The 24,858-nt window shown below is 43.0% G+C and overlaps 1 protein-coding gene across 5 annotated transcripts in view; it reads left to right on the top strand.

The window, feature by feature from the left end:
* Positions 1-24,858, top strand: part of KMT2A (lysine methyltransferase 2A) — an 86,477-nt gene that overhangs the window by 11,535 nt on the left and 50,084 nt on the right. For all 5 annotated transcript variants that reach the window (XM_058686870.1, XM_058686869.1, XM_058686871.1 and 2 more), the window contains 3 exons: positions 16,735-16,804; positions 19,505-22,158; positions 23,980-24,157. In XM_058686870.1, coding sequence (XP_058542853.1) covers positions 16,735-16,804; positions 19,505-22,158; positions 23,980-24,157 — 2,902 coding nt within the window. The remainder of the gene's footprint in view (positions 1-16,734; positions 16,805-19,504; positions 22,159-23,979; positions 24,158-24,858) is intronic.

Genomic DNA, 24,858 nt, shown 5'->3' on the forward strand with positions numbered 1-24,858 from the left:
AGTAGGTGGGGTCTCAGTATAGGAAACAAGTGTTTGTAGCTTTTATGTCCGTTTTCAGTTGTAGTTTCAAGAGATGTGCTGCAGAATAGCCCTTGGTAAGGTTTCCACTGCTTGTGGGCCTATTCTAACGAGTGCTTTGTAAATCCTTTCCTGTCTAATACAAGTTTGCTTCATGCGAATGAGGATTACAAAGGCTTCTGACCCTTGGTTTTTGAGGCTGCGTGGAGGGCTTGCATCACTCAGAATGAAACCTTTTTAGATATGTTGGGTTGCAGAAAGCATTTCCTGTACAGTCAGAGTGAAAACTGTGAATTGGGATTAATCATATAGATTACAAGAGTCTGGGCAGAGCCGATATTTACGCCAGCTCTTTTTCCTCCCAATTCTTAGTTCCAAAATGTTCATTGTTTTACTGAAGCTTTAGGACTTTGAATTTAGTCCTGGAATTGTATATAAATTCCTTCTTTTAGGTGAAGTGGTCACGAGATTTATTTAAGGTCATATACATATAATGAGGTTTCTAAGTTGCATATAGTAAATGCTGTCTACTCTTAACCAGACAGTCTCAGTAAATGACTGGAGGTCAAAGACGTAGCTGGCTTCTTGCAGGAATTCTGCAAGGTGGCAAAGTGAGGGCACTTTGGACTCCCTAACTGTAAGATCGGGTGTCACTTAAGAAACTCTGGGCATTGGAAATATAAGAGATTCTTACTTTTTCTGGAACTTTTCATTGCTAGTCCTACCGGTATAAATTCAGAAAGCAAGCGATTATGAACGCAAAGAATAATCCTCATGATTCTTTATTCTACTTGAGAGACTCTAGAGGTGGAGTAATAATAAAAAAAAAAATACCGGGGACTTTTTTTTTTTTTTTTTTTGAATAGGTTAATGCCACAGAATGTAGGCTTCTCAGAATGTGATGGCAAACTTCCAAATATGATGTGGTAGTCAGAGGAGAGTCAGTTGGCTCTTCAAGATACGAAGAACACGAAACTTCCCAGCTCCTATATGGAACATTAATTCCTGAAAAATATTAGGTCAAAATGATGTTGGCTGACTCGGTGGCTTTGTGGTTTTGCCAAGGAGAATGTTGACACTTTTGACATCTAACTTCATATTGCTCCTTCAGAAAACTGACTTTACCGAATGATAAACCCTGTTTACCTTCAGAGAGAAGGAAGTGAAAATCTCGTGTTACTGTAGTTGCTATTGGTCATTCAACAGTGCATCTGTCTTCCCAGAAGGAAGGATGCACCCTGACTTTTGTACCAAGATATGACCAACAAGCTGGAAGAAAAAAGCTGCAGTTTTATGGTAGAAATTTGTAATTGAATGAGCGTATAACTCAGAATGAAGTATACTACTTAAAGTTGGCATATGGGGGACCCAAACCTCTTGGAATAAAAAGAACCATCTCTGAAAACAATGTTGGTGTTTGTTTGCTTAATTTTTCTAGCCTATTCAGAGGGATCTGGTCATGTTGTGGTACTTTCCTTTTAGAGAAGAAGAAACCCTGTGAATGATGATGATTAACTTCATTTCTACAGTATATCGGGCTTCTTTATTTCTTCTGCTTCAGACTTGGAACCTAGGAGTCTGGAAGTATACCTTTCTTGATCAGTTTTGGCTTGGTTTTTTAAGATCCTGCAAAATCATTTGGGACATTGCCAATAATCTGTCTAGCTTACTATCTGATGTAGTGTGTTCATTTGCTGTGTTTCTTTTCTTCTCTTTTTCTCCTCTCCTTTCCTTCCCTTCCCTTCCCTCCCCTCCCCTCCCCTCCCCTCCCCTCCCCTCCCCTCCCCTCCCCTCCCCTCTCCTCTCCTTTCCTCTCCTTTCCTTTCCTTAGACCAGTGAGCCACTTTATGAGTACCTCTTTCTGAAGCAGGATGGGTGGAGTTCACCTGCTCATTTGCTTGGCTGTTTCGAGCATCTTTGCTTCTCGCTCTTGTTGACATGGAATGAGGATGAAGGGTGCTACTTCTTTTGTTTTAAGTTTATTTATGTGGAGAGAGAGTGCGCGAGGGGGAAGGAAGGGCAGAAAGAGAGAAAGGGAGAATCCCAAGCAGGCTCCATCTACGCTGTCAGCATGGAGCCTGACGCAGGGCTCAGACTCCAGAACTGCGAGACCATGACCTGAGCTGAAATCAGGAGTCGGACAGTTAAGCAACTGACAGCCACCTAGGCGCCCCAGGGGTGCTACTTTTTTCTCTAGTTACAAAGTGGGTAATATTTCTTACGTAGGTGACAGTTGCTAGGTAGAATTGATTAAATATTTGAAAACTGAATTGCATTCTTCTGTGGGTGAAAATTTCACCGACTACCGTTATTGAAGAAGAGTTGGCTTTACACTCTTCAATCCTAGGTGACTTTCTTACGTTAACATTTCTCAACATCAGGCAGAGATCATACTTAAAACAGTTTGTCTCTTCCTGTCTGTTGTATATGAAAATAACCACTCTTCTCTTTAATGTGCCAGTAACCAGAGAGAATTAGGCTTTGGCCATACCTCTGCCAATCTGTTGACAAGACTATGATATTAGTTCAATAACTGCGCACACTTCTTGACTAGCTGGATTTCAGAAACCATCTTGGCTTAGGAGGTTTGTCTGTTAATGTCTTGACTATGCCTGAGTATACTATACTTCTCCCTTCTTGTAGAATCAACCAGCATTATTGCCACATTCCAGTTTTTGGAAATGAGTTACAGATGTCACTATATTTTCTTCTATTATAAATGATGAAAAAGTACTCGCAAAGAGGCTCATCTTCCCCCTAAATGGTATTCATAAATGAAATGTAGCACTCTACACAGTAAGAAATGGAGAGATTGGAAAATCTTATTTGTTTATTTTTGAGAGAGAGAGAGAGCACAAGTGGGGTGGAGAAGGAGAGGCTGAGAGAGGAGAGAGTGGTGGGGGGGGAGGGTGATCCCAGATAGGCTCCCAACTGTCAGTGGTCAGTGTGGAGCCCGACGTGGGGCTCGAACTCACAAACTGTGAGATCATGACCTGAGCTGAAATCAGGAGTTGGACACTTAACTGACTGAGCCACCCAGACGCGCCCCTCTAATTCATTTTTCAAAAAACCTCTTTTATGTACCAGACAGATGACCGAGTGTTGGCATTAGCATTGAACAAGTCTCTTCTTCCATGGAACTTGTTATCTGACCTCTTTTTATGGAGCTCTGCTTAAAATATCGCATGAGTATAAGTACTAAAGTTATAATACTTTGTGAGGTTAACTTTGGAAATTGGCCATTTGAAGGTTGAAACTCCCAAAACTAATATTAACAGAATTGTTCATGGGAGCAGTTTGAGTAGTAGTCTTCGTTTACTGATTTACTGATTCTTGAATCAGCTATGCCAAGTGTAATATATGGATTGAGGTATTTTACATAGTCTCAAGGTCTTTAATTGTTTTTCCCTTCCTGGTAAAAGGGAACTTAAGTACTACCACATCCTCTGGCACCTTCTACAAAGTACCACTCTGTTCTTGCACTCCGGATTCCATCCCTCTTTTCTACTCAGGGCTGTGTCTGCATTGGCAGTTTTTCTCACCTCTATCTGGACTGGTCTCAAAGCATATAAAACTCTCTCTCTCTCTTTTTTAAGATCTTATTTATTTATTTGTTTTAAGTAAATTCTATGCCCAACATGAGGCTCCAACTTAACGATGCCAAGATGGAGAGTCGCGTGCTCTAGTGACTGAGCCAGCCCGGCGCCCCTAACTGTCTTAATATAATCCTTATTAAAAAAACAAACAAACAAACCCTTGACCCCCACATGCCTCCTCCAGCAACTACCCCATTCTCTGTTCCCTCTTACAGCAAAACTCCTTGAAGGTGCTGTGTGTCACTGCAGTCTGCACTTCCTCACCTCTCCCTCCTCCTCAGCCACTGCAGCTGGGCTCTTCTCCCCATGCTTCTACTGAAATAGCTCTTATCCAGTCCTCAAGGAGCCCACTCTTGCCAGATTGAATAGATAATTCTTGGTCCTCATCCTGTTAAACCTCTGGGCGGTATTGAATTGGCTGACCACTCCCTTCTTGAAACACTTTTCTTGGATTCTGTAACACTGCACTCACCTCTTTTTTTTTTTTTTTTTTTTTTATTTAATGTTTATTTATTTTTGAGAGAGACAGAGCATGAGCAAGGGGACGGGCAGAGAGAGAGAGAGGGAGACACAGAATCCAAAGCAGGTTCAAGGCTCGGAGCTGTCAGCACAGAGCCCGACACCAGGCTCGAACTCGTGAACCTCCAGATCATGACCTGAGCCGAAGTCGGACGTTTAACGGACTTAGCCACCCAGGCACCCTCACCGGCCCTTTTCTTAACTCACTGGTTGTTTACAGTATCCTGTATGGCTTCCCTCCTCTGCTTAACTTTCCTGAATGTTGGGGTCATCCAGGGGGCAAACTTTGGCTACCTTCTCTGTCTACACCCTCTCTTCCATGCCTCGTCTACATGCCCAAGGACTATTAAATCTTTGTCCCTTATTCTTACTACTTCTTGGAGTCCCAGGGTTATTTGGCATTTCCATTTGGATAATAATAATAATAATAGAAGTAGTTAGCATTTATTGAATGTTTATTATGGGCCAGGCAGTATTCTGAGTACTTGACATGGATTATGTTACCTAATCTTCTCCACCAATAGGTGGCCTCCATTACTACCAGGCAAGAAGACAGGTGTGCATTGAAGCCCTTGGGGGTGTAATAGATATCTTACACTTAACACAGCCAAAAAGTCTCAGTTTTGTCCTTTTCTGTGTTTTGGAATAACTCAGGCCTAAAACTAAAAAGGTACCTTGGATTTCTCTCTCTTATTCATATCCTAAATCACCCATCAGCACATTCTTTCTGTATGACCTCCAAAATGCCCTAAATCCCACTTTTCCTCAATTCTGCCACCCAAACCCCAGACTTCTTATAATCTTTTGGCTGGACTACTTTGTCATCTCCTTGCTTACCTTTTCTCCCCCCAACCTTTTTTTAAAAAAAGATTTCATTATTAAGTAATCTCTACACACAGTGTGGGGCTTGAACTCACGACCCTGAAATTAAGAGTCACAGGCTCCACATACTGAGCCAGCCAGGCACGTCTCCTTGCTTGTGTGCTTATCTCACTGAAGGTCGTTCTTCACACAGCAGCTATGTGCTCCAAGTGTAAATTAGTCAAGTCTTATTATTCCCTGTCTTTAAACCTGCCAGTGACCCTCCCCTCACCGTCCATCCCCCCCCACTGCTAGAATAAGTCCAGGTGCCCTGTTGGGGCCATCCAAGCCACACAGGCTCTGGCCTCTTGTCAACTCTGCTTCTCTGGTACCATCTCTTCTCATTCTCACTCATTCTGCTGCAGAGCCATGCTGGCTTTTTCGTCTACCACATATGCGTGCTTATTGCTGTCTCTGGGACTTTGCACTTCCTATAAAGCAAGAATACTGCCCTGCCTAGATCTTTTATTTTATTAAAAACCATTTTTTATGTTTATTTTTGAGAGAGAGAGAGACGGTGTGAGCGGGGATGGGGCAGAGAGAGAGAGAGAGAGCGAGGGGGACAGAGGACCCAGATAGCAGGCTCTGTGCTGACAGCAGAGAGCCCAATGTGGGGCTCGAACTCATGAACCATGGGATCATGACCTGAGCCCAAGGAGGACGTTTAACCGACTGAGCCACCCAGGTGCCCCTCCACCTAGTTTGTGTGTCTGTCTTTTTCTCATCATTTAGGGCTAAACCAGGGTTCAGCAAGTTTTCTTCTGCAAAGGGCCAGATGGTCTCTGTTGTTTAGCACTCACTTCTGCTGCCGTAGCGCAAAAATAAAAAAATGAATGAGCATGGCCGTGTTCCAATAAAACTTTATTTATGTACACTGAAATTTGAATTCCATATAATTTTCATGTGTACAAAATATTCCTTTTTTATTTTTTAATGATTATTTTTATTTATTTTGAGGGAGGGACAACGAGAGCAGGAAGGGGAAGGGAGAAAGAGAATCCCAAGCAGGCTCCTCACTGACTGCCCAGAGCCCAACGCAGGCTTGAACTCATGAACAGCGAGATCATGACCTGAGCCTAAATCAAGAGTCATAGGCTTAACCAACTGAGCTACCCAGGTGCTCCCAAAATATTCTTCTTTGATTTCTTTTCAAACATTTAAAAATATTAAAAACCATTCTTAGCTCATGGACTGAACAAAAACAGGTGGCAAACCAGATTTAGCAAGTGACCCATAGTTTGCCAACCCTCGGTGAAGCATCACTTTAGAGCAGCCTTTCCTGACCCCAGAAAATAACCCCCACAGTGAACTCCCATCATCCTATTGCCTTTGTCTCTTTATTTATTTGTTGTGTGTTTATTTTCTGTCTCCACCAGATCGTAGCCTCATGGGGCAGGAATTTTGTCAGTTTATCTTTAGAGTCTCATACAGTGCCTGGCAGTTCTCAGTAAATACTTGCTGAGTGAATGAATGCCAAGCATATTTAAATCGTGGCTGTAGACTGCTATCTGGTCTCTATTTATTCAGTCTCTGTCCTATTCTGTGTGTGTGTGTGTGTGTGTGTGTGTGTGTGTGCGCGCGCGCGCGCGCGCGCGCTCACCTCTTCCAGGGTAAACTTCAAACAGAGCCCCGGCTTTTCTGCATTTGAGAACCGATGGTAGCTCCCTGCTGCTTATTGGACCAGCTTTGACCATACCATCCCAGATTTAACAAGGTTCTGTTACTTCATTTGTCTTTTATCTTGGCCCTGCTGTGGCTACCCCTTTGCAACCAAATCAGTTTCTACTAATTCCTGCATCTGGTTTTTTTCTCCATTATTCTGCCCTCCCATTTATTCTTAATTAGCATTGTCCATGATTTATGTGCCTCAGAGCTGTGTTCTTCAAAACTGCTGTAGGTTCTGAGCCTCTTTGAAAGCTGGAGAAATCTGTCGTGTTTCTCATCTGACAGATGCCCATATAAACCAATTTTTGCCTGTCGTCTCAGAGAAGTTTCTCTCCTTACTCCTGCCCATAAACTTTTTTGCAGCTAAATCCTTGCTTAACCCCTTTCCTAGAAGAAGAGAATTTCCATCCCTTGTGCTTTGTATTCGTTCCCTCCCAGTGCTGATGCCTCCTTCTCCCAGTGCCTTTTCCGTTTATTACCGCTTTGCTTTTGAGGATTTTCAGCATCTTTTCTGCTGCTGTGTTCCCCTTTGGCATCTAAACATATTCCACTCAAGAACTAATCCTCCAGGGGCTCCTGGGTGGCCCAATGGGTTGAGTGTCCGACTTCAGCTCAGATCATGACCTCACTGTTTGTGGGTTTGAGCCCCACGTCAGACTCTGTGCTGACAGCGCGGAGCCTGCTTCAGATTCTGTCTTCTTCTCTCTCTCTGCCCCTCATGCTCTCTTTCTCTCAAAAATAAACATTAAAAAGAAAATTAAAAAAAAAAATTCCTCCCAAGCTAGTCTTTCCCTATCTCTCAACTAGTCTGTACTCATTTCCATTTTGTCACTTTTTTTTTTTCAACGCTTTTTTATTTATTTTTGGGACAGAGAGAGACAGAGCATGAACGGGGGAGGGGCAGAGAGAGAGGGAGACACAGAATCGGAAACAGGCTCCAGGCTCCGAGCCATCAGCCCAGAGCCCGACGCGGGGCTCGAACTCACGGACCGCGAGATCGTGACCTGGCTGAAGTCGGACGCTTAACCGACTGCGCCACCCAGGCGCCCCATGTTTTACTTATTTTTGAGAAAGAGACAGAGTGCAAGCTGTGGAGGGCAGAGAGAGAGAGGGAGACAGAGTCTGAAGCAGGCTCCAGGCCCTGAGCTGTCAGCACAGAGCCCGATGCGGGGCTTGAACTCACGAACTGTGAGCCAAGCCATGTTCCCCCCCCCCCCCCATTTTGTCACTTTCTAATCACACCTCTGCCCGTTGCGGTTCGTTTCCTCCTACCTCTAACGCTGCATTCAAGTCAGCTGTGCTAAGGTTAGAGATGCCCTCCCAGTTTTGTTACCCTACTGTACAAGCTTCAGTCCTTCCCCAACTTCCACTTGACCATCCCTTGCTATGTATTCCTTCCCTTGACTGTTGTGTACCTTTCCACGCATGACCTTCGTCTTGGCCCTTCCATCTCCCATCTCCTTCCTTGGCTTCCCTTTCACCTTTGTGTTAAGTGTGGGTATTCTGTAGACATCTGCCTTTGCCCCTCCTCTTCTCTTTGGTGTTCTCTCTTTGGGTGATTCCATTTATACATAAAGGTTCAGAATTTATAAACACATTCTGTGAAAATAAATATATTTATTCGTGGACTCAGTTGTGCTTTCTCCAGAGCATTATCCTATCTTACAACTTGGATGGACATTTCAAATTCAAATGTCTGAAGTGATCTCCCTTCCCACCTCTGTAAACCTTTCTTCTTCCTTGTATTCCCAATCTTGGTAGATATCACCACAAACTAATCAACCCAAGCCAAACGCTCGCCAGTCTTTACTGATTCTTTCCATTTCCTTAACCCTTCATATCAAAACTTTGTCCATTTTGCCTCCTGTCTGCGGAATCTGTCCTTTTCCTTCAACCCCCAATGCTGCTGCGGTCATTTTATAGCTGTTTCTCCTGCCTATGGTTTTAAAGGCAGTCTCTACGTACCCACAGCTGTCGTAGTGATCTTTTGAAAATATCAATCTGATTCATGCTTCTCTGCTGCCTGAAAGCATCACTGATCAGTTATAGCCTTCAGGATGAGGTCTGCACTTCCCTGAAGATAAACTTCAAACTCATGAAGTCATTTAACACCTTTTGAGATCTGCCTATGCCTTTTTCTCCCGTTCAATATCTGACACCCCTTTCCCACATCAGCTAGGGCCCCCTCAGCCATTCTAAACTGTTTGTAATTTCATTCCATGCCATGGTCTTTTGTACTTCTGTGGCTTTGTATGTACTCTTCTCTCTGCCTGCAATATCTCTCCCTGACCCTGACTTCTCATCCTTCAAAAGTTTTCATCCTTTCTGTAATGCCTTTCCTGACTCTTTCTCCTTGATTGGGTTCGTCTTTCTCTTGTGCTTCCATAGTCTTTCCATTAGCAGGCAACACACTTGTATTCCATTAATTTAATCATCTATTCTTAACAGGCTAGCAGGTCCTGGAAAGCAGAAGCTGTTTTTTATCTTTATGAGCTGTCTTCAGGGTTCCTGAGTGGCTCAGTTAAGTGTCCAACTCTTTCTTGGCTTTGGCTCAGGTCATGATCTCACGGTTTTGTGGGTTCGAGCCCTGCATCCGGCTCTGTGCTGGTAGCACAGAGCCTGCTTTGGATTTTCTGTCTCCCTCTTTCTATCCCTCTGCCACTCACACTGTCTCTGTCTCAAAATCAATAAAATTAAAAAAAAAATAAGGGGGGCACCTGGGTGGCTCAGTTGGTTAAGCCTCTGACTTCGGCTCAGGTCATGGTCATAATCTCACGGTTCGTGGGTTCAAGCCTCAAGTCAGGCTCTGCACTGGTGGTGCAGAGCCTTCTTGGGATTCTCTCTACCTCTATCTCTGCTCTTTCCCCATTTGCACTCTCTCTCTCAAAATAAATAAACTTTAAGAAATTCTTAAAAAAAAAAAAAAAAAAAGGAAATATATGAGCTGTCTTCATCCCTTAACCCAGAAAGGGGCTCACATATTTAAATGAATGAATGGTTGAATAGATGAATGAATTGCTTTCCTCTGTCCTGCTAGCTTGAGGACATTCTCCCTATGCATTCTTTCTTTGTTTTTCTAATGTTTATTTATTTTGAGAGAGAAAGTGGGGGAGGGGCAGAGAATCCCAAGGAGGCTCTACAGCTGTCAGTAGAGAGCCTGACGCAGGGCAGAACTGAACTGTGAGATCATAACCTGAGCAGAAACCAAGAGTCGGATGCTTAACCAACTGAGCCACCCAGCCATCCCTCCCTATGCATTCTTTTTTTTCTTTTTTTAAGTTTATTTTTGAAAAGAGAGCAAGCATGAGTGGGGGCGGGGCAGAGAGAGAGAGGGAGGGAGGATCCGGGCTCCACCCCGACAGCAGAGAGCCCACTGGGGAGCTCGAACTCCATGAACCATGAGATCATGGCCTGAGCCAAGGTCAGATGCTTAACCGACTAAGCCACCCTGGTGCCCCTCTCCCTATGCATTTTTATTTATTTTTTTTTATTTATTATTATTTTTTTTAATGTTTTTTATTTATTTTTGGGACAGACAGAGACAGAGCATGAACGGGGGAGGGGCAGAGAGAGAGGGAGACACAGAATCGGAAACAGGCTCCAGGCTCCGAGCCATCAGCCCAGAGCCCGACGCGGGGCTCGAACTCACGGACCGCGAGATCGTGACCTGGCTGAAGTCGGACGCTTAACCGACTGCGCCACCCAGGCGCCCCTCCCTATGCATTTTTAAAAGGAAGAATCATATTGTTTAATTCTTTGGATTCCACCAGTATGTTCTATTACAGTGCTATTACCACAGTAGCTACTCAGTGTTTTATAAACAATTGTGTTTCTTTTATTTTCATTTTACATTTATGGAGTGCCAAGTTTGTGCCAGATACAGAAAAAATACAAAAATGAATAAGTACACTGTCCTTATCCTCAAAGAGTGAACACGCTAGAAAAGAAAACAAACAGGGAACATTTTTAAAAAATCCCTTATGCTAATTAAATACTAGTGATTATGTATACCTGTCTTTAAAATGCCGCATCAGGACTTTGGTGTTTTAGAGCTTGTAGCAGGAGACACAGAGGGAAATATCCCAGCAGAAGCGACAGCTCACTGGAATAAACTCCTAAAGGAACAGTGTTAAGTGTTACCGTTAAATTTTTTTAATGTTTATTTGTTTTGAGAGAGACAGAGTGTGAGCAGGGGCGGGGCAGAGAGAGAGGGAGACACAGAATCTGAAGCAGGCTCCAGGCTCTGAGCCGTCAGCACAGAGCCCAACTTGGGGCTCCAACCCACGAGCGAGATCATGACCTGAGCCAAAGTCGGACGCTCAACCAACTGAGCCACCCAGGTGCCCCAAGTGTTACTCTTTTTTAACTAGAACTGAAATACACCGTATGCTTCTTGTATGTGTCTTCACCTTCTTGAGTTGTTCTTCTTAATTGTCTTAGTCCTCCTGTGGCCTCCTCATATGGTGAAGCCAATATATGATGATATCAACAGTCAGAAGCTTCAAATTTCAAAGAATTTGGAACAGTTATGGTATTGGGGTGATTTTTGATGCTGTCTGTGGTTATTGATGTTAATCTTCAGTTGATTCAATGATGAACTTTTGTAGTTGAAAAAGTTTGATTATTCAGACTCTTGAGACTAAAATTTTGAAGGCCCAATGAGAAGATACTGTTGCCAAGGGGCATGTCTGAGAAACCTACCACTTAATTCCAATTGTGATCTGAAGGGAGGAGGAGTCTCTTGCTAGAAAAGAAGGGTGTGAGCAGACTCATCCTAGACCTTAGTCATCTGAGGCTAGAAGAGGTTGAGCTCGTTTATTTAATGGAGAAGTTTTCAAAGTAGCTTTGGAACCTCCACCTTAGCCTGGGGAGGTGAACTCCAGGTGAGTATTTTGCCCTGACAATGGTAAATTGGGAAGAATCTAAGAGATGAACCAAAAATCGATGTATTTTATTTAGTTGAGGGTGGGGAGGAAAGGCGTTGAGGTCGACCAGTTGAAAGTTTATCAGATCACTGGTGTTACTGGGAACTGTGTCACATCTAATCACTGCGGATGGTTTAGGTCGATTACCTAAACTCTGATCGCTAATGCTGGAGTGGTGCCTGGTTACAGTACTGAGGGATGGAGATATATATTGCTGTCTTTTGGAAGGATTTTGAAATTTGTTGAATATTTCTCTATGAACCAAATACTAATATATAAGAGGAAGAATGAACTATTCCAAGATGTAAGCCAACTTTTCTTCCAGAATATGATTTTCATGGTATTTTATCCTTCCCTGGCATTGGTTTTTGAAAGCAAGAGTGACATTGTGAACCTGCCTGTCTGCCTTTAGATACTTCATGGGATCAGGAATCGTGTCTTAATTATCTTTGCATCTAGAGCAGATAGCATATAAAATGGCAGGCGTATAGACGGTTTTTGAATGAATGAACAGGTAAAAGAAATAATACTTTGTTTGAAAAGTTGGCTTGGTAGTACACAATTCCTTGAGACACAGAATTTCATGTATTTTTCTCAAATGTCTTCATTATATTTTATATATAAACATTGTTATCTGAATACTTACTTTGGGTTCACTTAGGTTCTCGTATGGAGAAAAAATATTCTTACTGCTCTAGCGCTTACCAATAAAACCAGACACAAAAGCTTTAAAATTCTTTCATTAAAATAAAAGCCGTCAGGGGCGCCTGGGTGGCTCAGTCGGTTGAGCGTCCGACTTCGGCCCAGGTCATGATCTCACGGTTCGTGGGTTCGAGCCCCGGGTCAGGCTCTGTGCTGACAGCTCAGAGCCTGGAGCCCGCTTCCGATTCTGTGTCTCCCTGTCTCTCTGCCCCTCCCTGGCTCACACTCTGTCTCTCTCTCAAAAATAAATAAACATTAAAAAAAAAAATGTTGTAAATAAATAAAAAAATAAAAACCGTCAAATGTCAAGACATTTATGAGTTAAGTGGAATTTAGTAAAGGTATACGTGGTAAAGGTACGCTGGAAGTTCTCAAATAACTGGTTACCTTCGAGTTAGGGGTATGGGTAATACAGACATTCTACACCGTTAACTATTTTTGCCATTAGGTTTCATTTAGGAAGTGACATTAGACAGCCCCATTGCATTCTTAATCACTGGAAGCTAAATATGATATCACAGTATTTTACTTGGCAGGTGTGTTTCTATGTTTGGAGAAAAGAAAGTGTTAAAATCTTGGCAGTCTGGTCTCCCAAGGACATCACTGTTCAGAAGGCATCGGTTTGATGACTCTTGCCCGGACTCTGTCTTGGAAGGCTGTGCTCATCAGGGAAAGCCATATTGAAAGGAGAAGTATGTGTGATGAATGGCCATTTGGGCCCTGTTCCCAGGAATACTTGACCATGTGTAGCATGGTGTCTCCTGTCGCCTCTCTCAGGACTGTCCGGGCTTATGATGCCACGGTGCCAAACGTGGAGTTAATTGCAGCTCCTTTTGTTGTCTTTTGTGTGTGTGTGTAGTCATTTTGCCTTAGCCTTTTGGTTTTTTAGACAAGTCTGAATCCTTGGGAAGCCAGCACTGTTACCTTGCTGGCTACATCTTCCAGGAACCCCACGTGTTAAAGGGTGTGATGGGAGCAAGATGAGAGGGAGGCAGGAAGGGCTTGCGTTGAGCACCCTCCTGTAGTAATTCTCTCCCAGCGCTTTCTCGGCTTGGCGTCTCTCCTTTTTTTTTTTTTTTTCTTTTAGAGCTCTTGGAATTGGAAGTTCAGAGTCAGAAGGCTAGGGCTCTTTAACATAACAATGATGGCTTTTGTTTTTGGCTTAACTGTCGGGATTATTTAAACAATGGGTAGTTATTTTTTTTAAGCAGGTTTGCAGAAGTCAACCTATATTTCAAGTGAAAAGAAAGTTCTTGGGTAGAAGTGTAGCCTTTTTCCGACTACTCATTCTTTTCTCATTCCAACTACAAGATCACAAGGAAAGAGTTAACGCTTTCTGTCACGTTGGAAAGTACTTGCGAAATTTAGACACTGGCAGTTCAGTTACCACTCGCTAGCTCAGTAGTACTCTGTTTTGGAGCCCACTGTGATTTGTGAAAAGTTTGAAATAGAGAAAAGTGACCCACTAAGATCGCTGATGGTGACCAGAGCAGTGTGGAGCTCTTCTAATTTTCAAGATTCATAATCTTTCATTACCTCACCTGTTGAGTACTTCACCCCATAGTTTATTATGTGCACAGTTGCTAGAACTCTCTCACGGCCACACTGGGAGCATAAAATTCAGGCATTTAGCATCGTTGTCCCCTGGCGAAGTGTTCGGAAATCTCCAGGTGTCTGTGACGTGTCTAGATCCACGTGTTTGTTTCATGAGGATGATGCAGGAAAAGAATGAGTAAAATCAAACTTTAAAGATCTGAAAAGAGTTAACTTTCATAGTAGTTGAAAGAATAGCTGGAGATGATTTACTTGGTTCCTTGAAATATTTATCATTTTAAATTGTAACTATTTTGGTAGGAAGTCTTTGTAACTACATGTATGATCTTGGGCAAGTCATTTGGCCCCTCAGAACTTCAGTTTCTGAAACCACATCAAGAAGAAGTAGGGTATGGATGTCGCCTTACAGTTTTCTGAGTGCTTTTTACATAAATTACATAATTGACATAAATTATTTCGTTTACTCCTTACAACACTTCAGTAAAATTAAATCGAGGGGCGCCTGGGTGGCTCAGTCGGTTGAGCGTCCGACTTCGGCTCAGGTCATGATCTCGCGGTCCGTGGGTTCGAGCCCCGCGTCGGGCTCTGTGCTGACCGCTCAGAGCCTGGAGCCCGTTTCGGATTCTGTGTCTCCCTCTCTCTCTCTGCCCCTCCCCCTGTTCATGCTCTGTCTCTCTCTGTCTCAAAAATAAATAAACGTTAAAAAAAGAAAAAAAATTAAATCGAAATACGAAAGTAGTAAGAGACTTGTCTAATATATAGCCTGCGAGTGTGAGAACCAAGTCCTCGGTCAAGTCCTTCGTGCTCCTCAGTCGTGTCATGTGCTCACATGAGAGATTGGGCTGGCCCCCTTCTAAAATTCTAAGGTACTGTCGTTCATTTATTTTTTTATTTTTTATTTTTTATTTTTAAAAATTTTTTACAGCATTTGAGGCCACTTTCCCTGGGCTGTTTTATTTGTCTGCTTTTTTTTTTTTTTTTTCCCTCAAGGTACATTTTAGGATTAACTATTTTAAATGTCCTTTTTCTAGCCAAAAGTACACTTAAAAAATTAACGGGGGGCACTTGGGTGGCCCAGTCGGTTGAGCGTCTGACTCTTAATTTTTAATTTTCTTACTTTTGGCTCAGGTCATGCTCTCACAGTTTTGTAGGTTCAGGTCTCCTTGGAATTCTCCCTCTCTTTGCCCCTCCCTAGCTCGCTCTGTCTCTGTCTCTCTCAAAATAAATAAATAAACTTAAAAAAAAAAAATTAACAGTATGGGGGCCCCTGGCTGGTGTAGTCTGTAGAGCTAGAGCGTGAGACTCTTGATTTCTGGGTCGTGAGTTTGAGCCCCACGTTGGGTGGAGAGATGACTTAAAAATAAAATCGTAAAAAGAGATGAAGAGGTAGATTTATTCTCACTCACAAATGATATTCACGATGAAAACTTTAATGATGAGAGAAGATACTGTAAAAAGCAGGCCTACTTCGTACTTTTTAAATTTGGGTTTTACACGTTCTTGGAGTTACAGTGCCTTTCAGACAAATCTCTTTGAAGAGGACAATTTCAGGTTTTTCTTAAATAGTTAAATGCGTGAATAATGTTAACAACATCAGAACAAGCAACTTAGATTCTAAGAACCGTTTCTCAGTTATGTCGTGTGCAAAGCCTCGGACCCAAACATTGTGCTACTCAAAGCATTCAGATTTAAGAGCTGAACCTGCTAATTTGTCTAAAAGGTTGTATGTATCTTTTCATAGCTTCCTGGTGAATAAGTGGTTAAACAGATTAGCACCTGACTGTAGCCTTAAACTAACTGGGGAAGCAACTTTGCAGAAAATCCAGATGTTGTCCATATGCATGTGGTCTTTGCTCTTGAGAGGAAAATCTGGGGGCTTTAATTGTTGGAACATAGCTTGGGGCTTGGCTTATCAGTATAAATTGGAGGTTCAAGAAAATCTGTCTTTCGATCTTTATTTTATTCTTGTTTTTTGTGGATTTTGTTTCGGGAATCTGAAATTCTCTCTCTCGTCTCTCCTCTGGAAAGAACTCAGTTTCTGAGTCAGTGAATTTCTGTTCATCAGTTTGTTTAAATAGACCACCTTTCTTGAGAACTCGTCCGAAATAAGTTAAATCCTTAAGGCTTTTTTTGAAAGGGCAGGTTGAAAATTAGAGGTAAGGGAAGTTTTTGCCTTTTGCCTTTCCCAGGAGTAACTGAGAATAAGATGCTTCCCTAAGTTATTCTTGAATGCATTTCATCCTGTATGCGGTCAATTCATGATCCCTTTCACAAATGCTGCTGCCCACCATTAAGTCTCTTATCACAGGGCATTTTCAAACGATGCCATAAAATGCATGTTGAGAATCTTTGGATCTCAAATGTATAGAAATCACATCTAAATGTCAATTCCTGAGTTAAGGAACTGACAATTATGGCAATTTCAGTCTCTTCTATTAATATTTAGTAGACAAGCGATTATGGTATTGTTTATGTTATTCTTTATGTGTGCGTAGACTTAACTACTTGTTGAAAAGATTTGTTTGTTTTATTGGGGCTGTATATTTCTGCCATTGAACTGATTTGCTTACTTGAATTAAAGTCGTTCTTTAATTGTTTTGGGCTGTATCTACAGTTTGAAATTTAGGACTATCCCCTGTGTACTATGCACCAAAGATGACATTTCAATGCATTGTTCAAATACTACACAGCTCCTATTTGTCTGTAACGAAGCTGTATGACTGGGTCCATTTATTTCAATATCAGTTATTTTATATTATCCATATAAATGATAATGATTAATATATAGAGTCTGATTTTCCAAATTCATTTGTGTCTCCTCTGGGCATTTCTTTGGGATATGTTCACACTCATGTTTTTGTTTCTGATTTTAAAATAATTTTCCTTTGTTGTAGGATGAGCAGTTCTTAGGTTTTGGCTCAGATGAAGAAGTCCGAGTACGAAGTCCCACAAGGTCTCCTTCAGGTATGGCCAGTTGAGTGCTTGGTGCCTTTTGTTTATGAAAAAGACCGTGGCTTCCCCTTGCCTTCTTTGCATTTAAAGGATGATCTTAAATACCGGGGTTTTCTTTGTGCATCCTTGCCTTTCCCTCACCCTGAGTAGGAGAGGGCTGATGAACTAGACCTCTTTACGGGGCTCTTTGTCAGGCCGCTTCTGCCTTATTCTTTATTATGCTTCCCTGTGGGAACCACTTGAGGCATGGGAGGCTGGGAGGGTTGATTTCCATGGAATGACTGAAAAACCTGGGAGTTGCATCGAAGGTAACCCTGAATGAGCACCCTCAGATTCTTGTGTTTTGAATGATAACGGTAGTGGATGCAACTGTGGGAATAATCTGGCTATTTTTTTACAGATGAAATTTGGTCTACTGTTGGCAGAGAAATAAAAACAAAATATTAGCACTGTATGAAACTATTTTATGTGATCCCTCAAAGGCTGCATTAAAATAAAATAAAAATGATATGGGGGTATCATTTTTATTTTTCCATAAATAAGTTTCCATTTATAAGCAATATTTGTCACTGTTCTCGCCAAGAAAATATCTAGAATGTCTTGAAATTCTAGACTTATGGCAGTTTCCTGAGAGACAGTCCTCGGTGGAAATAACATGTAATGGCTTGCAGAATTCCATTCTGTATAGGAGAAGGCTATGAGTCTTTTGATGAAAAAAACATTCCCCATCTGTGCTGCCATTCTGACTTCTCGTTTGGTTTTCTTTGCTCCGATTTGGGTAGACAGTCTAGTTAAATGTGACGTTCTTAGGTGGTTTTGCTCTTTGACACTGACTTAGTTTGTCATGTATGTTAGTTAGCATTTGAGTTTCATCTAAGACTCACCGTATGTGTGTCGTAATTTGTTTCAAACGCGTAAGTTGACAGTTTCTTTTTTCCCAAATGGTGGTAGTATTGCCATCCCAGCTGGGAGGAGTTACCCAGCAGTATCACGAGATCTGTGCTGCTTACACCATAGCCACGTTCTCCTTGAGTTGCGATGAAATCTTAAAACTTCCTATAGGAACATGATTTTAGAGACCATCTGGTCGAACCCTTCCTCTATAGATGACAAAATGAGGTCCAGAAGACACACGACGCAGTTGCTCATAACCGACTTGGGACTCCTTCGTGTGTGTTGAGTTTTGTGGAAATCAGCAAAAGGGCCGAGCTTCTCTCTGTTCTGGTTTTTCACGTGTTCATTTAAAAAAATTCTTTTTAAAAGTGGTTAGAAGAGGTTTTCAGAATCAATAAAGCCCTATGAGTGGCCAGGTTTAAGTCTACCATGATGATAAGGAATCTTGTGATAAACTTCTGGGTAGAAGTTTATTTTGTGAATTCACAACCATTTCTTAATGGTCCCCCCCCTCCCCCCCCGCACTTGGCTATCAGTCTACCCTGAATATTGTCTTGTTTTTGTTTTAAGCCATCTGAATATACTTCATTATTTAAGAAATGAAAACGTCTTTTTGTTGTTGTCTCCTAGCCCATTACTTTCGTTGTAATTAGTATATATGGAGAATGGATTTGTGAATTCTTAATGTATTTAAAAAGGAAGTTGCAAGTTAATTGGTGAGAAAAAGCATTTATATTTAGAAAGCCCAGCGGTGAGACCTTTGTTGATTTCTGTTCTGTTAGAAAGTGGGTCCTGTAGTCTCAAATGCTCATCATACTGGCCTGAATCTCTTTTGCTGCCTGTTAGGGGAGATTTTCGTTTCAGAAGAATGTTGTCATATAAAACATTGGAAAGTCACGAGGGAGGAGAAGATGTGATAGACCAGGAAACTGTTAATACATTTAGAAAATATAGGTATAAACAAAGAATTTTCAAAAACAGCCTTGTTTTCTCACGCCTCTTGATAAGTGGCAAATGAGCTGATTTATAAATTGGCAAATTCCTTTTAGTTAGAATAGAAGAAGTCTGATTTATGAAATCGTTGATTTATTTTTGACATCAACTAGAGTTAAATCTTTTTTGTCACTTGGGACTAACTACTTCAAGAACCTGTAAGTAGGGGAATAGATTAATGGACACATCATCATCTTCCTTCACTCATTAGTTCACATGCCGCTGAGTTCAGTGATCTTAATTCTGATGTCTCCAGAATGAATATTTTTCTATCTAGTGAAGCTTTCTTAGTTTACTTTGACAAAACAGATTGCAAATGTAGGAAGCCGAGCTGCCCAGGTGTTTTCCCTACGGAAGTTATGCTATTGATTGAAGAGCTCCTTGTTCAAATTTATTAAAGCAAAAATTTCGCTGAAAAGATGGGATGACTTTCTATAAACATGTTCTCAAATATTAATCTTAGAGGCTAGGACACGGAAAAGGTGGCAGATTTTTTTTTTAAACCTTTTTTTTTTTTTTTAATTAAAAAAAACCTCCTTGCTCACCTGAAGTTGTAGGAAAATTCGTTTCGCATATTAATCAAAATCTCTTATCATTATCTTAGTTTTTCTGTCAAATGTTCTAGGTGGAATGTTATTGACTTGGTTTCTTTGAGGCAAGTTTTTGTTGGAAGGAAACTAAACCCAATTAAGGTGTTGTATTGACTCACTAGACCGAGCTAGAGGTCCGTACAAAATGACTTGTGCTAAAAGTGTATTCAGCTTAGTAGCGACCTGAACTACAAAGCTAAATATATGCTCTCCATTGTTTAATTTTTATACACAGTTAAAACTAGCCCTCGAAAGCCTCGCGGGAGACCCAGAAGTGGCTCTGACCGGAATTCGGCTCTCCTCTCAGACCCGTCTGTGTTTTCCCCTCTAAATAAATCGGAGACCAAATCTGGAGATAAGATCAAGAAGAAAGATTCTAAAAGCATAGAAAAGAAGAGAGGAAGACCCCCCACCTTCCCTGGAGTAAAAATCAAAATAACACACGGAAAGGACATTTCAGAGCTACCAAAGGGAAGCAAAGAAGATAGCTTGAAAAAGATTAAACGGACACCTTCTGCTACGTTTCAGCAAGCCACAAAGATTAAAAAATTAAGAGCAGGTAAACTCTCTCCTCTCAAGTCTAAGTTTAAGACAGGGAAGCTTCAAATAGGAAGGAAGGGGGTACAGATTGTCCGACGGCGAGGAAGGCCTCCATCCACAGAAAGGATAAAGACCCCTTCCGGCCTCCTCATTAACTCTGAACTGGAAAAGCCCCAGAAGGTCCGGAAGGACAAGGAAGGAACACCTCCACTCACAAAAGAAGATAAGACAGTAGTCAGACAAAGCCCTCGAAGGATTAAGCCGGTTAGGATTATTCCTTCTTCTAAAAGGACAGATGCGACAATTGCTAAGCAGCTCTTGCAGAGGGCGAAAAAGGGGGCTCAGAAGAAAATCGAGAAAGAAGCGGCCCAGCTGCAAGGCAGAAAGGTGAAGACACAGGTCAAGAACATTCGGCAGTTCATTATGCCTGTCGTCAGTGCCATCTCTTCGCGCATCATTAAAACCCCTCGGCGGTTCATAGAGGATGAGGATTATGACCCTCCAATTAAAATTGCCCGACTCGAGTCTACCCCGAACAGCAGATTCAGTGCCACGTCCTGTGGGTCTTCTGAAAAATCAAGCGCGGCTTCTCAGCACTCCTCTCAAATGTCTTCGGACTCCTCCCGATCCAGTAGCCCCAGCGTCGATACCTCCACAGATTCTCAGGCCTCGGAGGAGATCCAGGTACTTCCTGAAGAGCGGAGCGATACCCCCGAAGTTCACACCCCACTGCCTATTTCCCAGTCCCCAGAAAACGACGGCAACGACAGGAGGAGCAGAAGGTATTCCGTGTCCGAGAGGAGTTTCGGGTCGAGAGCAACGAAAAAACTGTCCACCCTGCAAAGTGCCCCCCAGCAGCAGCCCTCCTCCTCCCCGCCTCCGCCCCTGCTCACCCCACCCCCGCCGCTGCAGCCGGCCTCCAGCATCTCTGACCACACACCTTGGCTCATGCCTCCCACCATCCCCTTAGCATCACCATTTTTGCCTGCTTCTGCCGCTCCCATGCAAGGGAAGCGAAAGTCGATCTTGCGAGAACCGACGTTTAGGTGGACCTCTTTAAAGCATTCTAGGTCAGAGCCACAGTACTTTTCCTCAGCAAAGTATGCCAAAGAAGGTCTTATTCGCAAACCCATATTTGATAATTTCCGACCCCCTCCGCTGACTCCTGAGGACGTTGGCTTCGCGTCGGGTTTCTCTCCATCTGGTACTGCTGCTTCAGCCCGATTGTTTTCACCGCTCCACTCCGGAACAAGGTTTGATATGCACAAAAGGAGCCCTCTTCTGAGAGCTCCCAGATTTACTCCAAGCGAGGCTCACTCTAGAATATTTGAGTCTGTAACCTTGCCTAGTAATCGGACTTCTGCTGGAACGTCTTCTTCAGGAGTGTCCAACAGAAAAAGGAAGAGGAAAGTCTTTAGTCCCATTCGATCTGAACCAAGATCTCCTTCTCACTCCATGAGGACAAGAAGCGGAAGGCTTAGCACTGCTGAGCTGTCACCTCTCACCCCGCCGTCTTCTGTCTCTTCCTCGTTAAGCATATCTGTTAGTCCTCTTGCCACTAGTGCCTTAAACCCAACTTTTACTTTTCCTTCTCATTCCCTGACTCCGTCTGGGGAGTCTGCGGAGAAAAGCCAGAGACCAAGGAAGCAGGCTAGTGCTCCGGCAGAGCCGTTTTCGTCCAGCAGCCCCTCTCCTCTCTTCCCTTGGTTTACCCCAGGCTCTCAGACTGAGAGAGGGAGAAATAAAGACAAGGCCCCTGAGGAGCTGTCCAAAGATCGAGATGCTGACAAGAGCGTGGAGAAGGACAAGAGTAGAGAGCGAGACCGGGAGAGAGAAAAAGAGAATAAGCGGGAGTCAAGGAAAGAGAAAAGGAAAAAGGGATCAGAGATTCAGAGTAGTTCTGCATTGTATCCTGTGAGTAGGGTTTCCAAAGAGAAGGCCGTTGGTGAAGATGTTGCCACTTCATCTTCCGCCAAAAAAGCAACAGGGCGGAAGAAGTCTTCGTCGCTTGATTCTGGGACTGATATGGCCTCCGTGACTCTTGGGGACACAACAGCTGTCAAAACCAAAATACTTCTAAAGAAGGGGAGAGGAAATCTGGAAAAAAACAACTTGGACCTCGGCCCAACTGCCCCATCCCTGGAGAAGGAGAAAACCCTCTGCCTTTCCACTCCTTCATCTAGCACTGTTAAACATTCCACTTCCTCCATAGGCTCCATGTTGGCTCAGGCAGACAAGCTTCCAATGACGGACAAGAGGGTTGCCAGCCTCCTAAAAAAGGCCAAAGCCCAGCTCTGCAAGATTGAGAAGAGTAAGAGTCTTAAACAAACTGACCAGCCCAAAGCACAGGTACTCTTTTCCATCTTGCCTGTTAAAAGTCAACAGCTCCTTCTATGAGCAAGTTTTAGGCGAAGGGTTTCCGTGACGTCTAGTTACGGGAATCAGGAGAAGGGCAGAGGAGGTGGGGGCATTCGCACCGGTCCTTCAAGGACTGGTAGGATTTTGATAGGTGGGAGATGAGAGGGGAGAACATTCCAAACAGAGGGCACTGTGTGGGTAGAGAGGCAGAAGTACGAAGAGGAACGGCAACAGCGGCGGATCGCTGGACTGGTACACACAGGAAGGTGGTGAATTAAGACTGAAAGGCAGTTTGGGGCCACTTGACAGAATGCTGAGTTGTTTGTGCTTAATGGGTTTGGTGTAATGGAATCTGTGACTTAATTTTGAAGGTGCGTTTTTGTACTCAAATTGTTTTACTATTGTTTACTACAGAAAACGGGGGTGGGGGGATTCTCTTCCTCTGAGTACTGAGTGATTAGCGCAACAGATGATAGGGCGTTTGTGGAATACAAATGAGAAGCGCTTAGCCTTAGAGCTGTAGGATTCAGTTAGTTAAGATGATGACAAACAAATTTTACAGAGAACAGCATTATTAATTTTTTATGTTTTACTATTTTTTTCACAAAGTGAGCTCAGGCACCAGCCTTTTCAGAGAAAACCCACCGATCTTCAGGTTCTTTTTTAAAATTGCCATGTAGGGGCGCCTGGGTGGCGTAGTCGGTTAAGCGTCCGACTTCAGCCAGGTCACGATCTCGCAGTCCGTGAGTTCGAGCCCCGCGTCAGGCTCTGGGCTGATGGCTCGGAGCCTGGAGCCTGTTTCAGATTCTGTGCCTCCCTCTCTCTTTGCCCCTCCCCGTTCATGCTCTGTCTCTCTCTGTCCCAAAAATAAATAAAAAACGTTGAAAAAAAAATTTTTAATAAAATTGCCATGCAGTAGGTACATATTTATGCCAACCCACCAAGTTAGATTTAGATGGCCACACACTTAGGTTTATTCATGTTACTCAGCCAAGGGCCATATTGACATTTAGCAATTTCATCAGTTGAGAGTTCTAGCGGGAACACGATGGGATTTGTTTCTGACACCGTGTGGGGTGGTTTTTGGTTAGCCTCCTAGTGATAGGAGCAGTGGCTCTTTAAAGTGCGAGACGTTTCTGTTTAGAGCTGTGGCCTTGTATCCGTACATTTGTAAGTTGTTCCCCCTACCCCTCTGTTGATCAGGGAAATAGAAGAAATAGTCTGTGATTGGATAAGCCTTGTTAACTGCAGACCAAACTTTTTGATAATATAGATTGGCAGCTTGAATTTTGATGGGAACTTTAAAGCAGTAGTATAATCGGGAATAAAAACTTAGTTCATTTTTTTTTTAAGTTTATTTATTCATTTTTGAGAGAGAGAGAAAGCATGAGCAGGGGAGGGGCAGAGAGAGAGAGAGAGAGAGAGAGAGAGAGAGAGAGAGAGACTTCCAAGCAGACTCTGTGCTGTCAGCTCAGAGCCTGACTCGGCTCGATCTCACAAACTGAGATCATGACCTGAGCTGAAATCAAGAGTCGGACGCTTAACCAACTGAGCCACCCAGGCATCGCCTAGTTTCTGGGGTTTTTTGGCTTTTTGTTTTTTAAAGCCCCACCCCCTTTTTTTGCTGCCCGTTTTAGGATACAGAAGTAGTCGGTTTCTGCAGATTGTCATGGCTTATCAGCTGGGAATAACTAGGGTTGTATGTGTTGATTTTAGATTGTAATAAGCAAAACGAGTCTACCTTGGCTTCAGTTAATTACATTTTCAACATGTGTGGTTGCTGTTGTTTGTTTTGACTTGCCTCTTATTCAGGGTCAAGAGAGTGATTCATCAGAGACCTCTGTGCGAGGACCCCGCATTAAACATGTCTGCAGAAGAGCTGCTGTTGCCCTTGGCCGAAAACGAGCTGTGTTTCCTGATGACATGCCCACCCTGAGTGCCTTACCATGGGAAGAACGAGAAAAGATTTTGTCTTCCATGGGGAATGACGGTAGGTCAGGGAATGCCGGCCTCAGAGTCTAAGCAGACATTTGATTTGTTTGCTGATCGTTCTGGGGACGCCTAGTAGGCTCTTCGTAGCACTATGTGTTAGTCTCGGTTTCTCCAAAAAACAAATGGCAAGGGTGCATTCAGTGGGTAAGGATTATACTAGAGAAAATGGCCCGAGAGAAAAAAATGGGGAGGGAGCTGGGGAAGGCTGGGGGAACTATCAGACCGCTTTGCAAGTCTGATCCCTATGAAAGAGAAAGGGGAGGAGGGTTGGACAGAATCTTCCCAGACTGTTTTCCCAGAGAGTTTGGCAAGGCTGTCGAGGAGTCCCTGGGCAGAAGTGGACTGTCAGAGTAGTTATGTGTCTCCCAGGACCAGCCCGCCTCAGTGTCCCTGCCATGCTCGGTCACTACCTAAGAGAGACCCTCATGGTAAGTGTGGCCTCTGTGATGCACTGGATTTCAGAGCACAGCAGTTGGGGCCCTTGGTCACTTAGTTACATGCCCCGTGGTTGGAGGTCTGAGGTACATTCTCATGGTTGCATTTAGATGCTGGGTGACTGCTCATATAAAATGTAGAGGTTTAGAGAATCTTAGGAAGCACTCAGTTCATATTTAAGTTAGACTGTGTGGTGTTCTCAGTGTTTGGATTTCTGCTTTCATCAAGCTGTAAGGTATAGACATTTTTAAACATTTAAAGAAT

The sequence above is a fragment of the Neofelis nebulosa genome, chromosome 10 (genome assembly GCF_028018385.1).
Source record: "Neofelis nebulosa isolate mNeoNeb1 chromosome 10, mNeoNeb1.pri, whole genome shotgun sequence".
NCBI classification, from domain to species: Eukaryota; Metazoa; Chordata; class Mammalia; order Carnivora; family Felidae; genus Neofelis; species Neofelis nebulosa.